The sequence below is a fragment of the Bactrocera tryoni genome, chromosome 2, assembly GCF_016617805.1.
Source record: "Bactrocera tryoni isolate S06 chromosome 2, CSIRO_BtryS06_freeze2, whole genome shotgun sequence".
Taxonomy (NCBI): Eukaryota; Metazoa; Arthropoda; class Insecta; order Diptera; family Tephritidae; genus Bactrocera; species Bactrocera tryoni.
This window is the reverse complement of record NC_052500.1, coordinates 5,332,442-5,355,209: the sequence shown is the minus strand read 5'-3', so window position 1 is coordinate 5,355,209 and position 22,768 is coordinate 5,332,442. Positions and strand designations below refer to the sequence as shown.

The 22,768-nt window shown below is 39.7% G+C and overlaps 1 protein-coding gene and 1 long non-coding RNA gene across 2 annotated transcripts in view; both read left to right on the top strand.

Moving 5' to 3' along the window:
- LOC120768385 overlaps positions 1 to 22,768 on the top strand; it is a 53,685-nt gene that overhangs the window by 14,930 nt on the left and 15,987 nt on the right. The gene's annotated exons all lie outside the window — the stretch shown is intronic.
- On the top strand, positions 14,945 to 16,087 carry LOC120768384 (rutC family protein UK114). The gene is made up of 3 exons (XM_040095050.1): positions 14,945 to 15,131; positions 15,331 to 15,560; positions 15,878 to 16,087. The coding sequence occupies exons 1-3, from the start codon at positions 15,067 to 15,069 to the stop codon at positions 15,991 to 15,993; spliced, it is 411 nt and encodes a 136-aa protein (XP_039950984.1). The 5' UTR covers positions 14,945 to 15,066; the 3' UTR covers positions 15,994 to 16,087.

The window sequence follows — 22,768 nt, the reverse complement described above, 5'->3', positions numbered from 1 at the left end:
GCGCCAGCGGCGTGTCTAATTAATCTCGCTTTAATTGTGCGCCTTTTTGCGTTTATTGAGACCCCCTTTTTAATATGGAGCAGCAACATGTGCGGATTCTCATGCAGACACATATGTATATTTATATGTCCCATTGCATAGGGAACTTGTTGCAAAGACGTCGCAGCATATGTTTGTGCCTGTGTGTGGCTGCAACTAAATACTGTGAAAAGTGAAAAATTGCGGCGAACGCGGAAAATAAATGAGTTGTTGATATTTTTTGAGTGTTGCCATTTTTAATTGAATTATGGCCTCAGGTGGAAATCGGATATGCAATTCGAGTGTGTGGCGGTACCGGTGGTCGCTGCGATCAGGTGTGGGCTAGCTGTAATTAATTTGAGTAACTGTTTGCTTAAACAAAAACAGAAAAACATAATATATCGAAAAAATGTGCTTTAAATAAATAAAATCATATAAAAAGGTCTCGGAAGACAGATTATTTCAGAATAAAAAATGGATTCTGCAGAATAGCTGCTCATACCGTTAGCTGAACGAGACTTATAGAAGAGTGTGAAATGAGTGGAAATAAAGGCGGAATGAATGTCAAGCAGATTGAAAAGTTTGTAACGTTCTTTGAGCGGCGTAACTAGAACTGAAACCATATACCCTCCGAAACACGTATATACACAGTTTCGAGTTTATTGAACACTATGTATGAAAAAAATGGTCCAATAATGGATTCCCATGAATATTATTCTGACGCCCTCTTAAGTGAATTACTCTAAGTGTTTTATTAAATTCCATACAACCCATGTTAACACCGAAGCAGAAAAGTCCAGCGTACGTCCGAAAGATGCAGAGAAAAAGAAAGTTTCCAAAAATTTTAAAAAATACTTTTAAGGATCACCAACTGAAGTTGGTCAAGGTAGCTGGTGCTCTTAAAAATGACCGACAATAGTGTTGAACAAAATGTTCATTAACATTTGGATAAACGAAAGGACGCCACTAACCATCACAATCCGCCATAGGTAGCAATTAATCGTGATGCTTTGTTGGAACGTATTTATAAACACAAATTTTAGTGTCTATTTAAGGCTATTGAAGAAGCGTGGCTCTTATATTAGGGGAGTTTGTAATGGAGGATGGAGTCATGTGTAGAAGTTCACGCAGGTGAAGAAAGTTCTCTGAGCGCCATTCACTTGGGAGGAAAGAAACAATTCCTTTACATATGGCTCAAGTAACTCACGACTTCCGGTCTTAGATCATGTATCCTCTGGGGTAGCCAAAAAAACATCCGTTTGAAGGCGAGCTAAAGTGAGAAGGCGAACCATTCCTTCCCAGGGTTGTGCGCTAGGCTTGGGACCTGTCACATAAAAAACACTACCAATGAAAAGAAGAAAACGGCCTCGGATGAGAGACGTGTTAAAGATTACGATTTGAGGGCATGCATCTGGAATGTCCGGTCCCTTAATTGGGAAGGTGCCCCTGCCCAGCTAGTTGATGTCGTCGTTAGAGTAAAGGCTGACATTACCGCCGTTCAAGAAATGTTATGGACGGAACAAGGACTGAGGCGAGTAGGTCCTTGTGGCCATATAAAGGAGCACAAAATCAGTGTGTGAACATCTAGCCACAATCCGTATTAAAGCGAAGTTCTTCAACATATTGCTGACTTGCGCCCACGCCCCGTCGAAGAGAAGGACGTGACTAAAGATACCCATCCCCAAATGGGTTGAGGCTGATCGACTTCGCCGAAATATGGTTTTCTGTTGTACTAGAATCCAGCAAATAAAAAGCTACCTGGTTGTCTACGAATGGAAAAGTCACCAACCAGATCGATCATGTTCTAATAGACGGAAGACACGTCACCAGTGTTGTAGACGTGAGTACGCTCCGAGGTTCTTACATTGACTCGAACTACTATCTTGTTGGTCACGAAAACATAAATAATTCAAAAGTTAAGATTGCCAAAAATAATGATTTGATTCATCCAAATTCTCATTATTCTTTACTTCCGATCAGAAATAGTGTTTCAATAGTACTTACCGATCACTAAAGGAGCTCCTTCAATTTAATTATCTCATGAGCATTCTAATTTTGAACATATTATACTTCTGACCCTAATTGGTTCTATTTTCTAGACCCTGATTCACTTAACCTCGTTTTGCACACTTACTTTTCGCGAACAACGAAATATCTCACGATTGTTGCAAGATCGACAAGCGATCAGTATAAGCTTTGGCAACAACTCGAGACCTTCCCAAAGAGCAATTTCTGTAAATCAAATTAATAATAAATTTATTACATTTACTTTTGATACCTTAATTCGCGCAAACAAAACGCCTCCCCCGGCAAATGGCCACATAACCATTGGTAAGGCTTTATTTGCAAGCTCAGCCTCTGTAGGCTCTTAACAGGGCTACTCCACTTTTGCACCGTACCACCCATTTAAGGTATTACACTTAGTAAAGCTGGCATTTTCCTTACACAATGTGCTCAAACAGATAAATTATTTTCTAAATAAGCGAAAGGAATCAATGCAATCACTGCCACATTCATTGGCCACTATAATTACGGACTCAATAAAACTTGTGGCGGCGCAAACTGAAGGTGCCCATTAAATAAGGTTGGCCAAAGCGACCAGCGCAATGAAAAAGAAACTACAACAATAACTATTGAGTGATAGTAGCAAGGTAGTGTGAATTGAAAACAAAAATAAAACTCTTTTGGATTACTGTTTGCAACCTTGCAAGCACCGCATGCCGCAAACTATTTGCAACACCAGCGTGTAATCGCGGCAGAAATCGTTCGATAATCAAATCGGCAAACAAAATATCTCAACTTGTGTGTTTAACTTGGCATTTCTGCTTAACCTGACCAGGCAGGTCATCACGTGCCGCTTGTAAAGCTTTTCGGATGAGTCGGCCGCAAATCCGCGCCGCGGCATTGTTGCAAGCGTATTTCCCAATTGCTAACGAATTAGTGGCGAAAATTATTGAATGGCTTCACTTTCGTGCTGGCAAAGCAACAAAAACAAGTGTAAACGCCATAAAAATGTCTTAATTTCTTTGCAACTTTATTGACTGACCGCCCAAATGACTATGAACGCGACCACGACTGTACTTGCAACTGTAAGTTGACGGCTGTTTGTCCGTTGTTGCCGTGCGCTCTATTTGCCAACTAAAGTGCGGCAGCGGCGCTGTAATGCAATCCCTATAATTTGCATGCCGGTTTTATGACCTCAAAATGGTATTGGCTTTCAGGTGATTTTTCACGCTGAATTATTTGATTTGATTTTAATTTGGCTACTGTACGTAACCATTGCGCCTATTTATGCTTAAATGGCGTACGCTCGCCTGCAATGCAACGTTGCTTGCCGCGGCATTGCCTTGAAGCGTGTGTGTTGCATGTGGCTAATTGATGGCTTGAAGAGTTTATTAGCGACGATTAAAAAGCTATTTTCAAGCGCATCGTAACTAGTAGTCTCGTTTGCCACATGAAATACGAGATGTGGCAAGCAGCACTTGGTGTGCGTGTGTGCGCTTCTTATATGATCTGCAATGAATAAATTAGCATTGCCATTACCGTTGTGAAATATAAAATGTATAATTGAGCGGTGTTTAAATGAGTTAAACGAGTTTTTAGTCAGTTGAAGCGTGGAAAAAGTGAAAATATGGCTTGTGCGGAATTAAAATAGCACTGCTTTAATTATATTTAAATATAGCAGTAGTAACTAGCAGAAATGAGATAGGAATGTGTTCTATTTGTAAATATTTTCTACCAGCTGTGCTGTCGCTATAACTATAGCAATTATAGTGAAAAGTTAGACATTTTTAATACCATTTTTGTACCATCTACATTTTGAAATAATATTAGGACTTTAACTTCAAAGAAGGTCTCTATAATCCATCCGGACCATAAATCTTCCGTAGAATCCTTCTCTCGAAAACTCGTATCGTCAACTCATCAGATGTTGTCATTGTGCATTCCTCTTCACCATATAGCAGGATGGGAAATGTGAAGAACTTATAAAGTTTGGTCTTTGTTCATCGAGAGAGGACTTTGGCTCTCAGTTGCCTACTCAGTCCGAAGTAGCAACTGATGGCTAGAGTTATTCTGCATTGGATTTCGTGGCTGACATTGTTGTTGATGTTAATACTGTATCCAAGATAGACAAAATTATGTACGACTTCGAAGTTATGGCTGGAAGCAGTGACGCGGGAGCCAAGTCGCGAGTGCGACGACTGTTTATTTGCGGACAGGAGGAAAGGTGCTTCCCGATCCTGACGAAGCTTTTGGTATTGCTCAACATCAGTTAACACAGGCGTATTAGTTTTGTGAGAATACCAAATTCAGACATAGCGGTATAGAGGTAGCTCCTTTTCGTGCTGTCCAAGCAGCTTTGGTGTGTGTTAACTCCTTCTGTACGGGGCTTTTCCAAGACTTGGCGCATGGTGAATATCTGGTCAGTTGTTGATTTTTCAGGTCAAAATTCACATTGATAAGGTGCAATCACTTTCTTGAAGGTTGGCTTTAATATTTCACATAATACGCTCGATAGAACCTTCTATGCCATGTTGAGGAGACTTATCCCACGGCAGTTGAATTTGCCGATTTGTGCAAAGTTCCATATCTCAGCAACTAGTAAAACAATTTGAATGCAATTAGTTGTGAAACAAAATTCAGACTTTAACCACGCCTACTTACCATATAACCTTACATTAAATTTCCTCAGGCTTCCACAATTTAAAAAGAAAGACCAGAGAGGAAGCATGCCTCAAAGTACAAATGCAACATAGCATCTCGACCGTAACAGGGCTTGCAATTATTTACATTTCCTTTAGTGGTAGTAGTTTTGACAAACACCTACATGCAAAAACAAAAATAAATGAGCTGCTGTTGCAACACTTTCGTACACAGCTTAGCTTCCAAACATATTTACATGGGCAAGTCCGATTTTTTACACTTTTTTGCGGCGCGCGCGCGCCCGAAATGATATCTTTAATCCTAAATAATGCGCAACATTTCCGCGCATCAAATTCGCTTGATTACACCCCCACAATGTGGCAATAGCTAAGGAAGAAGAAGAAGTGCAAAAAATAAGACTTTTTCACTGTCTACAAGGGCCTGTTGTTGTTTACAGTTGATCTTGCATGCAACAGTGATGCGCTCATTCGTTTAAGACGCACGAAGCACAGCAATGAGTTTGATTTTGATGTGGCTCATGTCAGGCTGCACGTTTTCCGTACTCGCTTACAGTCGCACATACATATGTTTGTATATCCCTTTTTAATTTCTTCTTAGCTACACCTTTTCTGCCTTCTCCTTTCGCTGTTGCCTTCTGCGTTCGGCTGGCAGCTCAAATCCCAATGCTTTCACGCTTAAATGATTTAATTTCGACTCTGCCATTGACGTCGCACGAACAATCCGTTGCATGCAGGCACGCATGCGCGCATACCACGCACTGCTCGCACAAAAGCTTTTAATTTATCCTTTTTACCGCTGGCAGGTAAAATACTCATAAAATTCGAAATGAGGCCGCAGTCGTCTGTGGCTAAGGCTCGACGTGTGTACGTGTAAGCGTGTGCCTTCGAATGGCGTTCGCTGCAGGATGATCTTTCTGGAGCGCTTGATGAAATGCATCCTCATATGAAGTAATTAATTCGCAAAAATGCGACACCCAACAACAAAGCCTCCACGTCACATACACAAAGGTAATGTTTTCAAAGAAAATAAGTACATTAAAAGTGGATGTGTGTTTATGAGGGAGGGAAGAAGCTCTTTGAATGGGTTTGGAGAAATTGTAGGTTGTTCAGGAAATGCGTAACGCTAACTGAGAAAAATTTGTGTCAGCTGAAGACAATTTCTTATACTTGCTTAGTATAAGTGTTATTAGTGCTACATAATAAATTTTGTCTGTTGGATAGGGTCTGGTATGAGATCGCATAAAGTCATGATAATCATTTCCCTTCAATTTAGATCTAAATGGTGATCTCATAGGATATGTGTTCCGTCTCACCTCTGAATCCTCTTCGTGTGTATAGAAACAAGAAGTCGGACCTTATAACCTCTGTAGACTACCGATTATAGATGCGCGGGTTTGCTGAGACCGTAAGTGGCGCAGAAGATCGCGTAGTTCATATTCTACTTAGGATTGAAAGAGATGGAGGTAGCTTACTTCCCAAAGACCGTGTGGGTCATATCCATCTTACCGGTGCGATATTCACTCCGGACAGCAGGCACAACCATAAGATCTATTCACCGCAGCTAATAGGTGAAATAAGGGACATCGCGCTGCACATCTACTCTACTTGTTTAGAAGGTGAAAACTATCCCATACGGTTGAAAAATGACGACCTCCGTTTTGTGAAAAAAAATCTCCAAAAACCAAGTCGTTCATATCTTGCACGAAATATTTTTCGGTTTTGTCAGATAAGCTAAAGAATTTGAAGATTTAAAGCCAAGGAGTTAAAAAAGAATTATTTTCAGAGATATACCGCCATCTAGTCCCCTCATTTGAGATATCGATCTGAAATTTTGAGCATGTCCTTTTCTACCAAAGAAGCTACTCATTTTTCGCAACCGCCAATATCGAACCACTATAGCATATAGCTCCAATACAAACTGAACGATCCGAATTAAGTACTTGTATGGAAATCTTTTTCATTTGACCGGATATCTTCAAGAAATTTGGCGTGGATTATTGTTGTTGTTGTTTTAACGGTTATCAATCCCCGCTAGGATGGTAAGGGTTATCTGTGTTGTCATCGACGTCATCTAACGGGAGGCCCAAGAAACGTGCTGTTACTACGGGGTCGGACCAAAGGGAAAAGGGTGTTAGATGAGTGGGGTTGGTAGGGCATGCAAAGGGGTGTTCAGTGTCATGCGAAGACTCGTTGCATGCAGGACATACATACTGCCATTATTGTCTTAAGCAATTGCGCAATCTTCGAAGAAATTGTTAAGATTGGATCACTATAGCATATAGCTGACTTGTATGGGATCTTTTGTTTTTGTGGGTATTATAGCCTCGGTTCAACTGACTTGCCTGTCGCTTCGCCTCACAGTGTATTTATACGAGAAAAGTGCGTGGTCGCTGCCTTCAATAAACATTTTTGTGCCATTTATACCATCTCTCCATTACCCACTTACGGCGGGCATTTAGTTTTGCCACATGCCACACAACACCATATCACACCACACTGCAGTGGAGAACAAAAGCACTTGCAACCGACTGCGCAATTGCTGCGCCTACGTCACCAATTCACTCCATCACCGGTTGTCTGTCGGGTTTGCGTGTTGTACCTGTTGTACGTTTACGTCGAGACGAATGCTCTGAGGGATTTTTTAATTCTTTGCGCATTTTTTACTGGGTGTGTTGCAGCGTCATGCAGTTCATTTTGTTGGCTGGTATAGTGTGGCATTACTTAAGTGTATTCCGCATTATTCGTTTCACCTACGCCCACTGACCGACCGACAGATCAGCCCAGACGCAGCGTTGCACAGCGACCGCACAACTGACGAGCGAGCGCTGTTTTTGCTTTCTGGTTCTTTATGTTTGTTGCGATGGTTGCGGTGGTGTTGGTGGCGTTAACGTCAGTTGCAACGTTGAGCCGCACCAACGACTATAATATGTATGTGTTTGTATGTATGTAGTATGTATGTATGTTTGCAATGTTGAAGCACTTTGAATGTTTGTTTATTTTCCTGAATGCTCGATCGCTTTGCGATCATTCACCACTGAATGTTTTTGCTTTTGTTGTAGATATCTTTTTGCGTTCAACTGCTTTTTGCTGTGGCAACGTCACTGCCTGCCAACGTGTAATTATTTTATTTTGTTTGAATTTGGGAATTTTATATGGCATCGTCTGACATGCTCAATTGCCAAATAATAAATAATTAGTCTTCTGCAGTGTTGAAAATCCAAAATCCGTAATCTGAAAACTGCAATGCTGCACATGCGCAAGCCGTTGCTTTTTGTGGCTGATTTTTCGGTCGGTTTGCTTGCCCAGGCCATTGGGGCGTCAGCGTGTTGACGTGATGTTTACTTTGGCGAGTAGCAGGCGAGTAAAAAATAAGAAAAGCCAAAAACATTGTGATTGTGGCGACAGTTTAACAGTGGCTCAAATACATTATAACTCATTAAGAATTTATAGGAAATAAATTTCGTATTAATTGAAATGGTATTTTCATAATTTTGTAGGAAGTCAAGTTCTTAAAGAAATCCCGAGTGCTTATAATTTTATCGAAATGTTCTTAAGATCTGTGCAATCATAGAGCATAAAAGTATTTAGTTTTTCTTTACACAAGGCAAGAGTTTCTTTTCCAAATTTCGCGTTGTATTTCGGAAGAGTGTTTTTTCCACAACCATTTCTGTTTTTTTATGGGTGAAAATGGGAAAGGCTTGAATATTCTCTGCTTTTAAGAATCAGAAGAGTAATATTTTATTCCTTAATAACTTAAAAGATGGATGCTGGATGATTCTGTAATGAGTTCTATAACACACTGAATTCGAAGAACGTAATTAGTAGCTGTCTTAAATTCGTTACGAGTTTGAGAGCAGAGAATCGAACATGTATACCAGTTGTGCAACAAATTGGCGGCACTGAAATGGAACTGTCGAAAATTACATTTATTTGCAAGCATTGCATTTATTGTTTGGCACCACTGCGCTATTTGCCAGTTTATAAAGAAAAGGAGATTGTACTGAGAAGGATATTGAACTAATCCAGCTAAGGCTAAGCAGCCTTGGCAGAGGAACTCTTCTATTCACGCTAAATAGCATTTCAATAACTTGACTTTGTCTCCAGTAACGTCTATGCCCTAAATTTTTTATTTTATTTCGCGTATTAATTTATTAAGATCAAGATTTCGACTGTCACTTCAGCCATTCACTGATATTTGCTCGATAACTTCGTTATTACTTTCATATGTGAATTTCTTGACAGAAGGGTAGCTTTCAAAGTAAGCGAACAAATTAATGGCGAATCGATGAAGTATTAGTAGAAGAAGCTGGTACCAGCTCGTTGTTGTTGTAGCGGTAGAAAACATTCCCGAAATAATTTCAAGGAGTCCTTGACCGGATAAAATCCGGGTCCGTTTCGTTTACTTAGACCCGAATGTCGTGGAAATGGCACATTCGTCGACACCATAGCTGCGAATAACTTGTTAGCCAAGGCATATTTGAGAGACCTAACGGTTTGAGTAGACTTCACCACAACACGAATATTACTATGTTTAAGATATTGGTCACATATAGAGAGAGATATGTTCTTGTACTTTTAAATGTATGGTTTTGAGGGATTACATTTTTGTTCCAGAATTGATTGAAGATTATTATCTTGTTTAACAATAATAGTAGCATTGTTCTACAATTTGCTAGCAAGAGAGCGAATCTTAGAAAAAATTAAGAAACATAATATATCATCATATGCATAGAAACTATTTCATTCTATATAAATCCTTTAATAAATTATTTCACAAATCCTTTAATAAATTCTCTCATAGAAATATTGAGGAAAAAAATCACTCATACGCCTCAGCAGCAAATTTTTTTTCTGGTTTATTTTCAGCGCAAATGCACTTATGAATACAAATAGTTTTTTCGGCAAAATCTATTTATTTTATTCAAAATAGTCTCTTCCTGCTTCAACAAAGCTTTTTGCACGGTCCAAAAGCATGTCGAACGAGTGTTTATGGTCGCCAGTATGTCCGTGAAAGCCTTTTGAATGTCCTCTACGTCTGCATAACGCTTTCCTTTCATGGGCAAATGCATTTTTCCGAAAAGGAAAAAGTCGCACGGTGAAATATCAGGTGAATACGGGGAGTGGTTATTGGTTAATATGTGATTTTTGGTCAAATAATCGGTCACAAGCTTCGATCGATGAGACGGAAGCTGAGCAAATTTTGGTCGTCAGTCAATTTGTGCGGAACAAACCGTGCACACACCTTTCGTAAGCCCAAAATGCGATGTTCAATTCCATTTCCATGAATTTCAATAATGATTTCGGCTGTTTTTTGGTGAATTCACGCACAGTTTCGTTGGAATTTCCGGTGATCGCGGATTTCTGGAAACATGGCATCTGGCAACAGAAATGGTCCACTGTGCTACTCTTGAGTCATGTGTTTTTTTTTTTTTTACTTATTTCCTACCAATGTTGACGGCTTCAACGTAAAAGAGCTGTAAATCAAATATTTGCGTTTGAGTTGAAGGAGGATAACCGTTTTTTGGGAATGAAATAATTATTTACTTTCTTCAACAACTCCACGATGCTATTAACTGCATACCAGACACAGAGCTTTGAAGGATTGCGTGCGCATAACAAAAATAACTGAAGGGTGGGTAAAGCCGCATAGTACATACATATAAGCATTGAAGAGAGAAAGCAACGTTGACCTATATAACGAGACTTATTATGCTAAAATCTATACAAAGAACAAATTATATAAACTATATATACCACTTTGATGCACTCATCTTAGCCAAAAACTGAGCAAAACACAAAGAAATCATAATTCATTCGGCTTTAAGCCAGCAAATTTTCGGATTTCCGCCAACAGCAACACCAACAACAAGAAGTGATACGTATTACGTATTCTGGTAAAAAAAAAAAAAAACAAATGTAAATCGCATTATGTAATAAAAATGCTTAAAAGTAGCAGCAGCAGTAATAAAATGTTGCTGGCACTCTCAACATGACAATTGACAACAAGCAACATTTGTTGCTAGACGCTTAATATTTATGAGCATGCGCTGAGTCATGGCAGCATATGTAGGTGGGCAAGTGCTTGCGTCCATACACAAACTAAATGCATACAATTTTGTCTGACCTTAAGCCGAAATAAATTGCTCAAAATCGCATCAGCTCCCCGCAACACCCTCCAGCTATGTTTATAAACATTTGACGCTGCTTACTACGTGTGGCGGGCACAAAATGCATACATGACGCGGACAAAATAAGGCAACCAAAAATGTGCTGCTTCAACGCAGTAACATCAGTCCAACTCCAACTGCAACAACAACAATATGTGTAAGTGTTGCAAGTATTGTACAAATGTTGCGCATACAAATGTTTGGTGCGAGCGAAGGGGCATGAGTGTGTGCCTAAGTTTGGGAGGTGTGCGCACTTATTGTTGTCGTACAAGTAAACACCGACAACGACAACTGCAATGCCAACAATAATAACATCAACAACAACAACTACAACAAAAACTGGTAAACAGCAATATTAACAACCGCAGCAAAACAATTGGCTTATTCTATTTGTTGGCAACATTTTCACAAAGGCATATGTTGCCATTAAACCTATACACATCTACATATGCTGTTATGTGTGCAAGTGTGCGTTTGGCTAGTCAAACAAATGACAACAGCAAAATCTATTGTAATACAACTCGTGTCGCTTACCAGTTGCCAGCTTTTTGCTATTGTTATGCACGCTACTGTTGTTGTAGTTGTTGTTGTTGCTATTGTTACAGCTGTTATATTACTGTTTTATTGTTGCTGCCGGCTGCTATTGCTGTCATTCCTTTGCCGTCGCCAGCATTCGCATGGCAATGCTTGCCCCATAGCGCTCCTGTGGTATTGTTGCAACTTTATGTTGCACACAATTATGCGCTCATATATGCAAATTTTCAGCGCATTGCCAGCAACAGACGCCTTGCATCTTCGACTATTTGTTGCATTTGCATAAATTTTTGTTTGTCTGCATAGCAACAACAACAACATGCAGTTATTTATTTTTCGCTGTTTATCTACTTGCCACAACGTCATACAGGTTGTTATTTGTGCAGCCACACTGTGGTATGCATGCTTGTTTGTATGTGCGTGTGCTTTGTTTTGTCTGGCACTTAATGGCCATACATTATTTACTAAATGCCGCAATTTGACTGGGTAAAAGGGTCTGGCCTTGAAAAATTTATAAACTCATTCTGATTGTTGGGGCAGACTCTGTAGCAGCGCTTGCAGTGATTTACGAATTCCTTCCATTTGACACGATTTTGACGTTACAGCAGAAAGGATTAGCTCTGAATTCCTGCAAGCCATACACCAGCTGATCTGGCTAATATTGTACCGTTTATTGATGGAATGCAATCATGCGACGTTTGATTTGACATTTTTTCTTTTATATTTCGATTCAAATATCTTCTAAGTATAAATCAATACAGTCAAACCTGAATAATATATTTTCACCAACCGAAATTTTGAATAATCTTCTGATTTTTTTTCGTGGATTCTTGGCTATTGTGGTATTATATAGCTGGACCGATCGCTAGTCATCACAAGCTGTGATTTTGGCTTAGCTCCGGTACCATCCGACATCCGTGTATAACTGTGGTGGACCTGGATTATTTCATAGCACTTCCAGCGCCACATTCGTCAGAATAGCTTGTACCCATTTCTAATGGACTCAGAGGATTTTTTCTTCGGGATCTCCCTCATCCAACACACCGATGATAATGAGATGCCGGACCACAGCAGTAGACGATATTGCGGCCGTCATGGACTTTGTATTCTGATCCTCTCTTGCTTGGCTACCACTGCTGGTGGTTCAACCTTAAAATAAGGCAAGGCTTGCGCACTCAATGAATTTTTGGAGCTCCTTCGTATGTAATCTCCTTGTTACTTGGTGGTTGCTGCTGTAGCATCATGAGTAGGCAGGCAGGCAGGCAGGCTTCTCCGCATACCTTGCCTTCACTGGGTCATTGACATTTAAGTTAGGCCATTCTTGCTGTTGTCTTCCTGGAACCAGTTTTAGTTTCAATTCCCTTGCTAGTGCTAGCCCTTGCACCAGCTTCCTCCGCCTTTTCTTACAGGAGATCCGGACTCTTTCAATTGTATTTTATTATTTTTTGTATTTTGGCTCATATTTTGGATCCACGAGTGAATGGGATAGTATGTTCGCTGTTCATGGCTCCCGTAAGCTGTACTGTTTAAGCGCTCTTAGTTAGGTTTGTCTTTGGTACGGGTCTCATTGCCCTCAATCCAGCCCTTTCTGTACCCCCATAGTAAGACCCTCCATCTGGATGCTCTGCCTTACCTACATACCTCTTAACTACGACAGGATCAAACTGTTACCAGCCCGTCTTTGCATACGTCGTAATACTGTGTCTATTACCAGCCGGCAATCTCTGGGAGCATTCAGCGTGTTTTTTTGCCAACGTCAACTAACTTACATAAAATTTACCAAATTCAGGTAATCTTAGGGAGCTTCCGTTCTGTTTAAATCGAATAATTATGATGGCAATGCATGTGCTCTCTGTGAAATATAACCAAAACTTTTGTACACATTAGATGGGCACTGACCTCTTAACTCTTCTCGAAAAATTCATGAATATTTTTGCCACAACGTTCTTCATATAATGTACAGGATTTCTCCGGAAAGTATTAAGACTGATTTTCTTCCGCCGCGATTGTACTTCGGAACGTGCGCACACCGACTGGATTCGGTAGAGGGCGTTCCTATCTAACGAACAAGCGGCTGGTCAGTTGTCTCAGAGCACCTGGAGAGTGAGGACAAACATTTTCGCGCCACATATTTCTGTGAGTGTGCAAGCCGAAAATATAGCGTCCGTTTGAGCAGAGATACGTGATTAATTTCTGTGTGAAACTTGGTAAATCTGCGACAGAGACAGGCTTATCCAGATGTTGCTTTAGCATGAAATGGTGTGTTTCGGTGGCATTAGGTCCTTTTGGAGGGCCGGGAAGAGATCGCTGATGAAAACCGTGCTGGGAGACCTACGACTTCGACAAACACCGACAATGTGACTCATGTGCGCAAAGTTTTGAATTCAGAACGTCGACTAAGTATTTGTTTAATAGCTCAGATGTTAAATTTATCAAAGGCTGTGGTTCATAACATTGCTATGGGGCACTTGAACATGCGCAAGGTGTACGCGAAGATGGTCCCAAAAGTGCTCACAGACGACTAGAAATTGCGGCGAGTGGAAGTGCGTCAAGACGAACACGTGTAAAATTTAACCCCAATTTTGTAATCCTAGTGACGAGATATGATCCCCCCGGACTTTTTTTTGTTTAATTGCCTGAAAAGGCCGATGAAAAAAAGCATTTTGAGACGACAGACGGGATCCAAGCAGCATGTACCTCGGCTCTCAAGGCTATTCCGAAGAATGCCTTCCGTGACACCTTCAATGCTTGAAAATCGTGCTAGCAGCGCCGCATCGACGCAGGAGGAGCCTATTTTGAAAGTTTTTAAAGAGTTACGATGATTGGTGCAATAATTTTTTTAAATCGACTCAGTTCTGCTACTTTCCGGACAAACCCTGTATGGGCCTTACGGATATTTCCGTTAATGTAGTTTGACCTGAATAGACCAGAGCTTAGCAGACTTACTTTGGCCCAAAATCGAATTGAAAACACCTTTCTTATTCACTAACCTGGACTTGCAGGAATTGGAGCGAAGTTCAACTATTTCACTCAGTGAAGATCGGGAATGATCATTTTGTCCTTTATGTCGTTGTGCCCTTTATGCAAATTTCTTATACAAAATACTACAATAATAGCAATGTGCCTATTATAAGTATGTATGTCTATTAATATGCATAATTAATCTCGCAGCTTCGTTGATCTTTGCATGGGGTGAGGACGTTTTAAACAGTCAACGTACAGGCAATAATTTTTAAGAGCTTAAAAACACTAATCATATACAAAAATTTAAATAATAATATAATGATATACAAATAATTATCAAATTATCTTAAAAAATAAGCCGATCTGATATGAAGATGGATGAATTGATTTAGTGCTGATAAACTACGAAAAGTTTTCGAAAGAACAATAACAAATCAACAAGTAATGAGAGTGAGAGCCAGTGAGCATAATGAAGTAGAAATACGTTATCAACAAAAAACAACAAAAACGATGGTCTCATATTCTCCACTTGTCTCCAGCGACAAGAAAAGCGACTGCTGGCACGCAAACACATTTATACGGTAGACAACGAGCCGGACGAGCGCCACATGCGAACAAGTGTATAGCTATTCAGTCAGTACTCAGTGTTCGACAAGTGCGGAGCGCAAAAATACAAAGTTCATATTATCAGAAAATAATACTCAATTATCGGCAGAAAAATGTCCAGAATCGTGAAGAAATTGGTCAGCACCGCCAACGCCGCCAAGCCGGTGGCACCCTACAAGTATGTTTTAGGGAGTTATTACTGCAATTATCAGCGCATTGGTGGCGACCAGCCAGCATTAAGAACATATTGACACTTGTCAAAATAAGCCATTAAAATTATTAATCTTATAAGCGAGCGTTGACCACCAGCGCGCCACCAAATGCACTTACGTATGTATGTACACGAACATTAATTATTCTTTCTGCTTCCAATGCAGTCAAGCGGTCATTGCCGATCGTACTCTCTATGTATCCGGTTGCTTAGGCCTGGACAAAGATACGATGCAACTGGTGCCGGGCGGCATTACGCAACAAACGGAGGTGGCCTTGAAGAACTTGTTGGCTGTCTTGGAGGCCGCCGGCTCGAGTGTGGATAATGTGGTCAAGAACACGGTATTCATAAAGGATATGAATGATTTTGGCGCGTTCAATGACGTGTACAAAAAAGGTGTGTACTCACGAGTGTATATATAATTTTTATTTCATTTTCTTATCACCATTTTTAAGTAATCATTAATTGTCGCTTAATTGCCGAAAATCGAATAACAAATATACTTCAGCTTATCAGCTTGATCTATAGTTCAATAGTAACAGCATTTAGCGCAACTGTTTTGACTTGCTTATGAACACGTTTATTTATTTATGACAGCCGCTTTCATACGAGATTACAATGTGTGTCTCTGCTGTCTCAGTTTCTGCGCTCTCGGCGGCAAATGTCTCCACTAATTTTAACTCTCCACTCATTGTTTTTGTTTTTTTTTTCAGTTTTCTGCAAAAACTTCCCCGCCCGCACCTGTGTACAAGTAGCTCGTCTGCCACTCGATGCTTTGGTCGAGATTGAGAGCATTGCTTTGATCGGTGATGTCGTTATTCAGTCTTAATTTTTAAATTCGTTACAAATTAAGTTTTAAATAAAAATTAACTCTGTTGTGCAACGAATTTAATAAATACAAAGTTTCTAGCATTTTTTGTCTATATTTCTGTTTCACCTTTTCAGATGTGGATCCAATTCAATGCTCCCATTTATGTTGACTTGCTGGCTAAAACATGTATGTAGCTTTGATAGTTCTCTATAAATTTCGTCGATTATTAGTTTATGTGATTACCTCTTCCGCCCTCCTTAATAGAGAAAATTGAAATATCGGCGGTTATTTTGACTTAATAGAAAAAAATTGTTTTTTACACATACATACTATGTATATTAGAATATAGTGCTTCGTATGGGTCATATGAAGGCTGAGAAATTATAGCACTAACCTACACGGATTCTCTCACATGTGTATATCTAAAGTTAAATAAATATTTATATATTACCGAATAAGGTGAAAAGCTGACCTAGTCATCGACTCGCAGTAGTAATCCTTATATTAACAAATATTTACATAGTTATTGGCTGCTATTAGAGAGAATTGCCTTAGCAGATTTGCTATCCGTTAATATTAGAAAACATGCCTAGCAATTTTTTAATGCAAAGACAGCACCTAGGTATGGTTAGTTGGTTGAAAAGGGAGGTGCGTGAGCGTCAGACCGAACGCGGCCGCGCTTCCACACATCATTAGGCCCATTTCGCTCTCGAGTAGTAATCAAATTAAGACTTATCCATCAACTCAGTGGATTTGGTAAAAAAAACCTGTTTATTTTCCATCCCATATGTCCCCCCTCACACGGCTGAAGGCTTGATATTCGCAAGGATAATGTTTTAGCGTCTCTTCATTCTCCGCGAATGCTCTGAATACTTGATCTCAAGCATAGGTGCTCTGTGATATAGTAGGTAGGAGCTATTAGTTCTGTTCACTATCAATATTATTTCAAAGTAATTTTGCGGTATACTCTGTGTTGTTAGTGTTCCTCCAGGGGTTTATTGCTTCAAACTATCCTTGCAGTAGCTGAACAGTCTGAGCAGCTTAGGGGAATTGTGTCTCCAAATGCTACTGTGTTAGCCAGCTCCATCTGCAATTTGATTTCCTTCTATTCCCCTATGAACGGATACCGGAGTAGGGTTAGTGGTATGTTAAATATTCGTTTTCATAATGCCTCTGGGTTTATTTTTTGAGCTGTTATATAGTTCAGTGCTTACTAAATTGGATTCAGTGTGATTAAATCTATAAAATTTTTGACAGTTCTTTGACAGTGGCAACGCTCATCTGTCTGAACAGCTGGTGTAGTGGGTTCGATTCGCCACTTTCTCTGTTTGGCGAATCAAAGAAAGCTTATGTAGATTTATGTTACAGATTTAAATTTTAATTTGGCTGCCAAGCCTATCCTATGGATTTCTAACAACTCCTTGAAAAGATGAGAAATAAATGAGGAGGAAATAGAGAATTTGTCATCCTAAAACTTGTAGACAATTCTTACGGCACAAGTTATCAAAACCCTTTCATTTTTTTCTATTTCTCTTTCGTCTCTACAAGTACGTATATAAATAAAAGTACATATATTGGGTCGTCTAAAAAATCTTTTCGTATTTTGTCAGTAGATGTCGTTGCAGTCGTATATCTCCAGTGCTACCAATCACATTGTCTCATATCATATAGTGTTGGTAAGGTGAGATTTTAAGCATCATAAAACCAAAAAAAATTAATTTCCTGGAAGTTGAAAAAAAGTTACAGCTGTACAAAAATGAGTGAAAATAATGAAGAAATTCGCTGTATTTTGAAGTTTTAGTATAAAAAAGGGAAGACTGCCACGCAAGCCACCCATAAAATTTGTGAAGTTTACTGAGACGATGGTGTATCAGTTCGTGTAGCACAACAATGGTTTACACCCTTCCGTTCTGAAAATTTCGATGTGAGAGATGCACCTCGCTCTGTTCGACCTATCATTGAAAAGGTCGATGAAATTATGGAAAAGATTGACTGGAACCTTCACATAAGCAGCTATGGAAAGAAACTAAGGAACTTAGCATTCATCATCGAACGGTTTTGAAGCATTTAAAAAAGACTGGCTACAAACAGAAGAATGATGTTTGGGTCCCCATGAATTGTCTGTTAAAAATTGAATGGACCGAATTAACATTAGCAATTCTTTGCTGAAACGAAATGAAATCGAACCATTTCTGAAGGGAATGGTAACAGGAGACGAAAAATGGATAAAATACGACAACAATGTCCAAACATGGTCCAAGCGTGGTGAAGCTCAACAACTGGTCGCAAAGCCAGGGTTGACGCTTCCTACGGTTATGCTGAGTGTTTGGTGGGATTGGAAAGGAATCATCCACTATGAGCTACTGCAGCTTGCTCGAATGATTGGTTCTACATTTTACTATCAACCACTAATGAGACTGAAGCAAGCAAACGAAAAAAACGGCAAGAACTGACCAACAGAAAGAGCTTCGTCCTCCATCAGGACAACACTAACCTACACACATTTTTGTTGACTCGGCAAAAACTGGTTAAGCTTGGCTGTGAAGTTTTGATGCATCCACCATATAGCCCTGACCTTGCACCGTCGGACTACCATTTGTTTCGGTCAATGCAGAACTCCCATAATGGAGTAAAGTTGGCTTCAAGAGAAGCCTGTGAAAATTACTTCTGGCAGTTTTTCGCTGAGAAACCAGAAAAGTTTTACAGTGATGGAATAATATCACTAGCGGAAAAATGGCAAAAAGTGGTCGACCAAAATGGTACATATTTAGTTCTTTAAAGTTCATTATAAATATAAAAAAATAAGTTGAACTTTGATTAGGAATACGAAAAGACTTTTTTGACTACTCAATATATGTATATATGTGTTTATTTCTAAATCAAAAAACTCCAAAGCAAATGCCTATAGCTTTCGGCATCGCCTACACTTGGCAAAATTTCGACTTTCACAGCCTGTCGCCGCCTGCGAAATTATGGCTTGACACATTAAACTGAAATGTTGAAAAATGCGAATGAAGCCAAAATATGCATTTTAATGTTGTAATTAACAAAACTGTTTACATGCGCACAATATACAATGTAATTAATTTAAATCGCCGCTTTAACTCGCAATTATGTTCCATAAATATGCGCCGAAACATGCGAAACACATTTGCCGAAAATTTCGAAAAGTTCGACACAGGAAGCTTAAACACGCATGTGTCGTGTTGTTGCGTGTGTTTCTCTGTTTATGGATGCCTTACAGCGCCCACACAGTGGGTGATCGGTAAAAAAAAGAATAAAAGCTTCAAAAAATGAAGAAAAACTGAAGATGTCCTAAAGGTAAGAGCGTGGCGAACACAATGAAGGTTGCACCTTCAGTGAAACTGATGCAACATGCTGTTACCGTTGTCGCTGCAGCACTTTCATTACGAAAATAAACACAAACACTTGCGTGTTTTGTACAAAAATAAAAAAAAAAACAACGAAATATAAAAATTTCAATGATTTCGAGGACTGCTTACATTTTATTCAATAAAATTTTTGAAATTATCTTCGTTTTTTGCAATTTTTTGGCGACTTCAGCGTGATATATGACACATTGCAAACGTTGACAATGATGATCTCTTCACCCACAACCAATTAATTTGATCATTACGTTGATATAGTGGACGGGCAAAAGGATATGACAATGCGCACACGAACGCATGCGCACAGTTGCCAGCCTAAGAGGAGCATGCATGTTGATGGCGAAGAATGAGAAATAACTTGGCCGACTTGTAAGCATTTAACTAGTATATATTCATATCGAATACACTTATTTATATGCATGTGTGTGCGTGTGTCTTCACATGCAATCTTTGGAGCTTTGGGATAACCATTGCCGAGGCTGCGAGATATCCATGGAATTTTTATGATTATGTTGGCTGGTGAAAGTGCACATAATTTACAAGAATAACAACGGCACACATGTACGTGCGTGTGCGTGTGTGTGTGCGTGCGCCGCAAAACAACAAACTTGCAATATGCGCAAATGAAATGTGAAGCCCTTGACGTGGCATACATATATACATACACACAGGCATTTGTACATAAATGCCATAAAACGTCTTATCATTGCGCATAAATTGGTGAATTGTATTTACTGACATTCGAGCGAGAATATTCGGCAAATTAATATTGAATTAAATTTTATCGGCGTTTACGATCCGCTTAAGCAACACATTCGCCTGCTGCATGCATGCCCACATACGCACATACCCACATTTGAACAGATGTGCCAAGCTTCGTATTTTATGCTCGAAAGTACTGCCGAACACAGGCATGAACGTGTAATAAAATCCCAAACACAAGCATCGGCACTGCCCAGTAGCCTTAACGTTTTCCTGCTATCTCATCAACCGATCTCAAGCAGTGCGATTGCCGCACGAACCGTGTTTTGAGCGCCAGAAATTTGGTCGACATTTTTTTTAATTTTCGAAAATTTTATAAATTTTGAAGTAGACTTATGTTAACTCCAAAAAAATTTAATAAGAATACATTTTTTAATATTTAGATGCTTTTATAAAATTGGAACTGGTCAATTATATGAGAGAGGTTTTTTGATAAGGATAAATAATAATTCTTATTATGTATAAAAAAGCTAAATCAGTCCAATATTTAAACTAGACAATTTAAATACTTGGAATTTGAGATCGTAATACGTCACGTCAGTGTGGTTTACCGGTGGTCTTTTAACTAGTAATCGTTTCCCAAAAATTTTAAAGTCTTATGTAGCAGATTTTCCTACGCAGCTTATAGCTACCAAAGGTTTTTGGTTTCACCTCTTTATATATTCCGAAACTCTTATTATCAAGCTACTTCATTATTAAACTCGTTTGGGTGCCCTTTCACAGCATAATCACTGGCAACTGCAAAGCCGATGCACTCCCTTGGTCATATCAGAATGGAACCGAGTTCGCGTCTTGCATTTCAGCATCGGACCAATGAACCTCGAGTCGGCTTAATAGACGTTGATCAGTTTATGTGCGACTGCGAGATTCTTTTGATCTAGATAGAGATCACGTTACCGCAAGCGTAGTTCCTATTGTGAACTGTCCAATTGGTATACAGGTCAAAGTTTTGTGGGAGAGGATGATGCGGTAACATTCTGGCACTTTTTTCTCCATTGAACTCTTAACTATGGCGATGCAGAAGAAATAGCCGAAAATGACATTAGTCATCTGACTAATTTGTGAGAGGCTCAAAACGCTTTGTCAATCTGTAAGGGTCTTACATATTATCTAGTATATGTATATGAGCTTTTAGGTACCACAATGGACCGGAGTTCTAAGTTGTCCCAGTGAGAATCTGAACTTTCTTCAAGATGTTTAAAAGTGCATATGCTTTTTGATATAACCTCTTCATTTATTTCAAATCTTTTTTTTTCTGTCTTGCCATTCTTGTCTTGGATTAACGATCAAGAAGATTTTGATGGGTTGATGGGGTTGGCAGGAAATAATTTACTATGAGCGGCTTCCCTACAACCAAGCTCTTTATTCGAATCTGTACTGTTAGCAATTGGACCGTCTGATGAAAGTATTCGCCCAGAAGCGCCAGCCAATAGGAAAGGAATTGTGTTCTGTGAAGACATGGGCAAGCCACACAGATCGATAGTGAACAGCCATAACCTCGAGGAACTTGTTAAGAAAGTTCTTAGCTTTAGTGCGTATTACCTCTTCCATGAATGATTTTATTGGTGAAAAATTCGCCTCAAGAGGAACTTGTTGAGCTTGAATGCGACGTTTTTGTTAACAGATACGAGCGTTTCTATGATAGTGTGCTACTTCGGACTGAGTAAGCAATTAAAAAGTAAAGTTCTCCCTCGACGAATAAAGACCAAACTGTACAAGTCACCCCCCGTCTTGCTATATGACGCAGAGGCATGAACGATGACAACATCTGATGAGTCGGCGTTACGAGTTTTCTAGAGACAGATTCTGTGCAAGATTTATGGTCTTTTACGCATTGTTAACAGCGAATACCGCAGTCGATGGAACGATGAGCTGTATAAAATATACGACGACAATGACATAGTTCAGTAAATTATGAGGATGCGCAGGCTAGGTCATGTCGTCCGAATGAATGAAAACGCCCCAGCTTTGAGAGTATTCGGCGCTGTACCCGCCGGGGAAAGCAGAGGAAGAACGACATTCCGTTAGAAAGACCAGGTAGAGAAGGACCTAGCTACACTTGGGATCTCTAATTTGTGCCAAAGCAGTGAAAAGAGAGAACGACTGTCGCGCTATTGTAAACTCGGCTATAACCGCGTAAGCGGTGCCTATGACAATAAAGAAGAAGAAGTTACTATATTAGTACTTTTCTGTCTCCTCTGATATGTGCTCCTCCTAAAGCTTTGGGAGTCCTAAAAAAGTAGATTATTGGCGAATCATTTTCTGTTTTTCAACTGTGAGAACCCACTGTGCCGCTTGACCCGGCTGCTACTCAGTCCTCGAACCCTTTGCGTGCACACATCCGCGAGTGTGTACACATGTTTGTGCAATTGTTTACTGTTGCACTGCCATTTTCGCTGCCTTTCATTGCTTTTGTAAGCGATCTTTGAGATTTCACTGTTTTCTCTTATTTTGCGGGCAATTTATTTATTTGCACGCAACTCTTTCGCGTATTAATTTACAATTCGCCAGCAACGGGCCGCCGCCGCTTGTCATAATTAAATTATTATTAATAATTTGTGGAGATTACGTGAAGGCTGCTCAGGTGCGCCTCACAATGCCGCGTTGTATGCGGTGGCAGCAAGTGTGCTGTGCACTTTTTA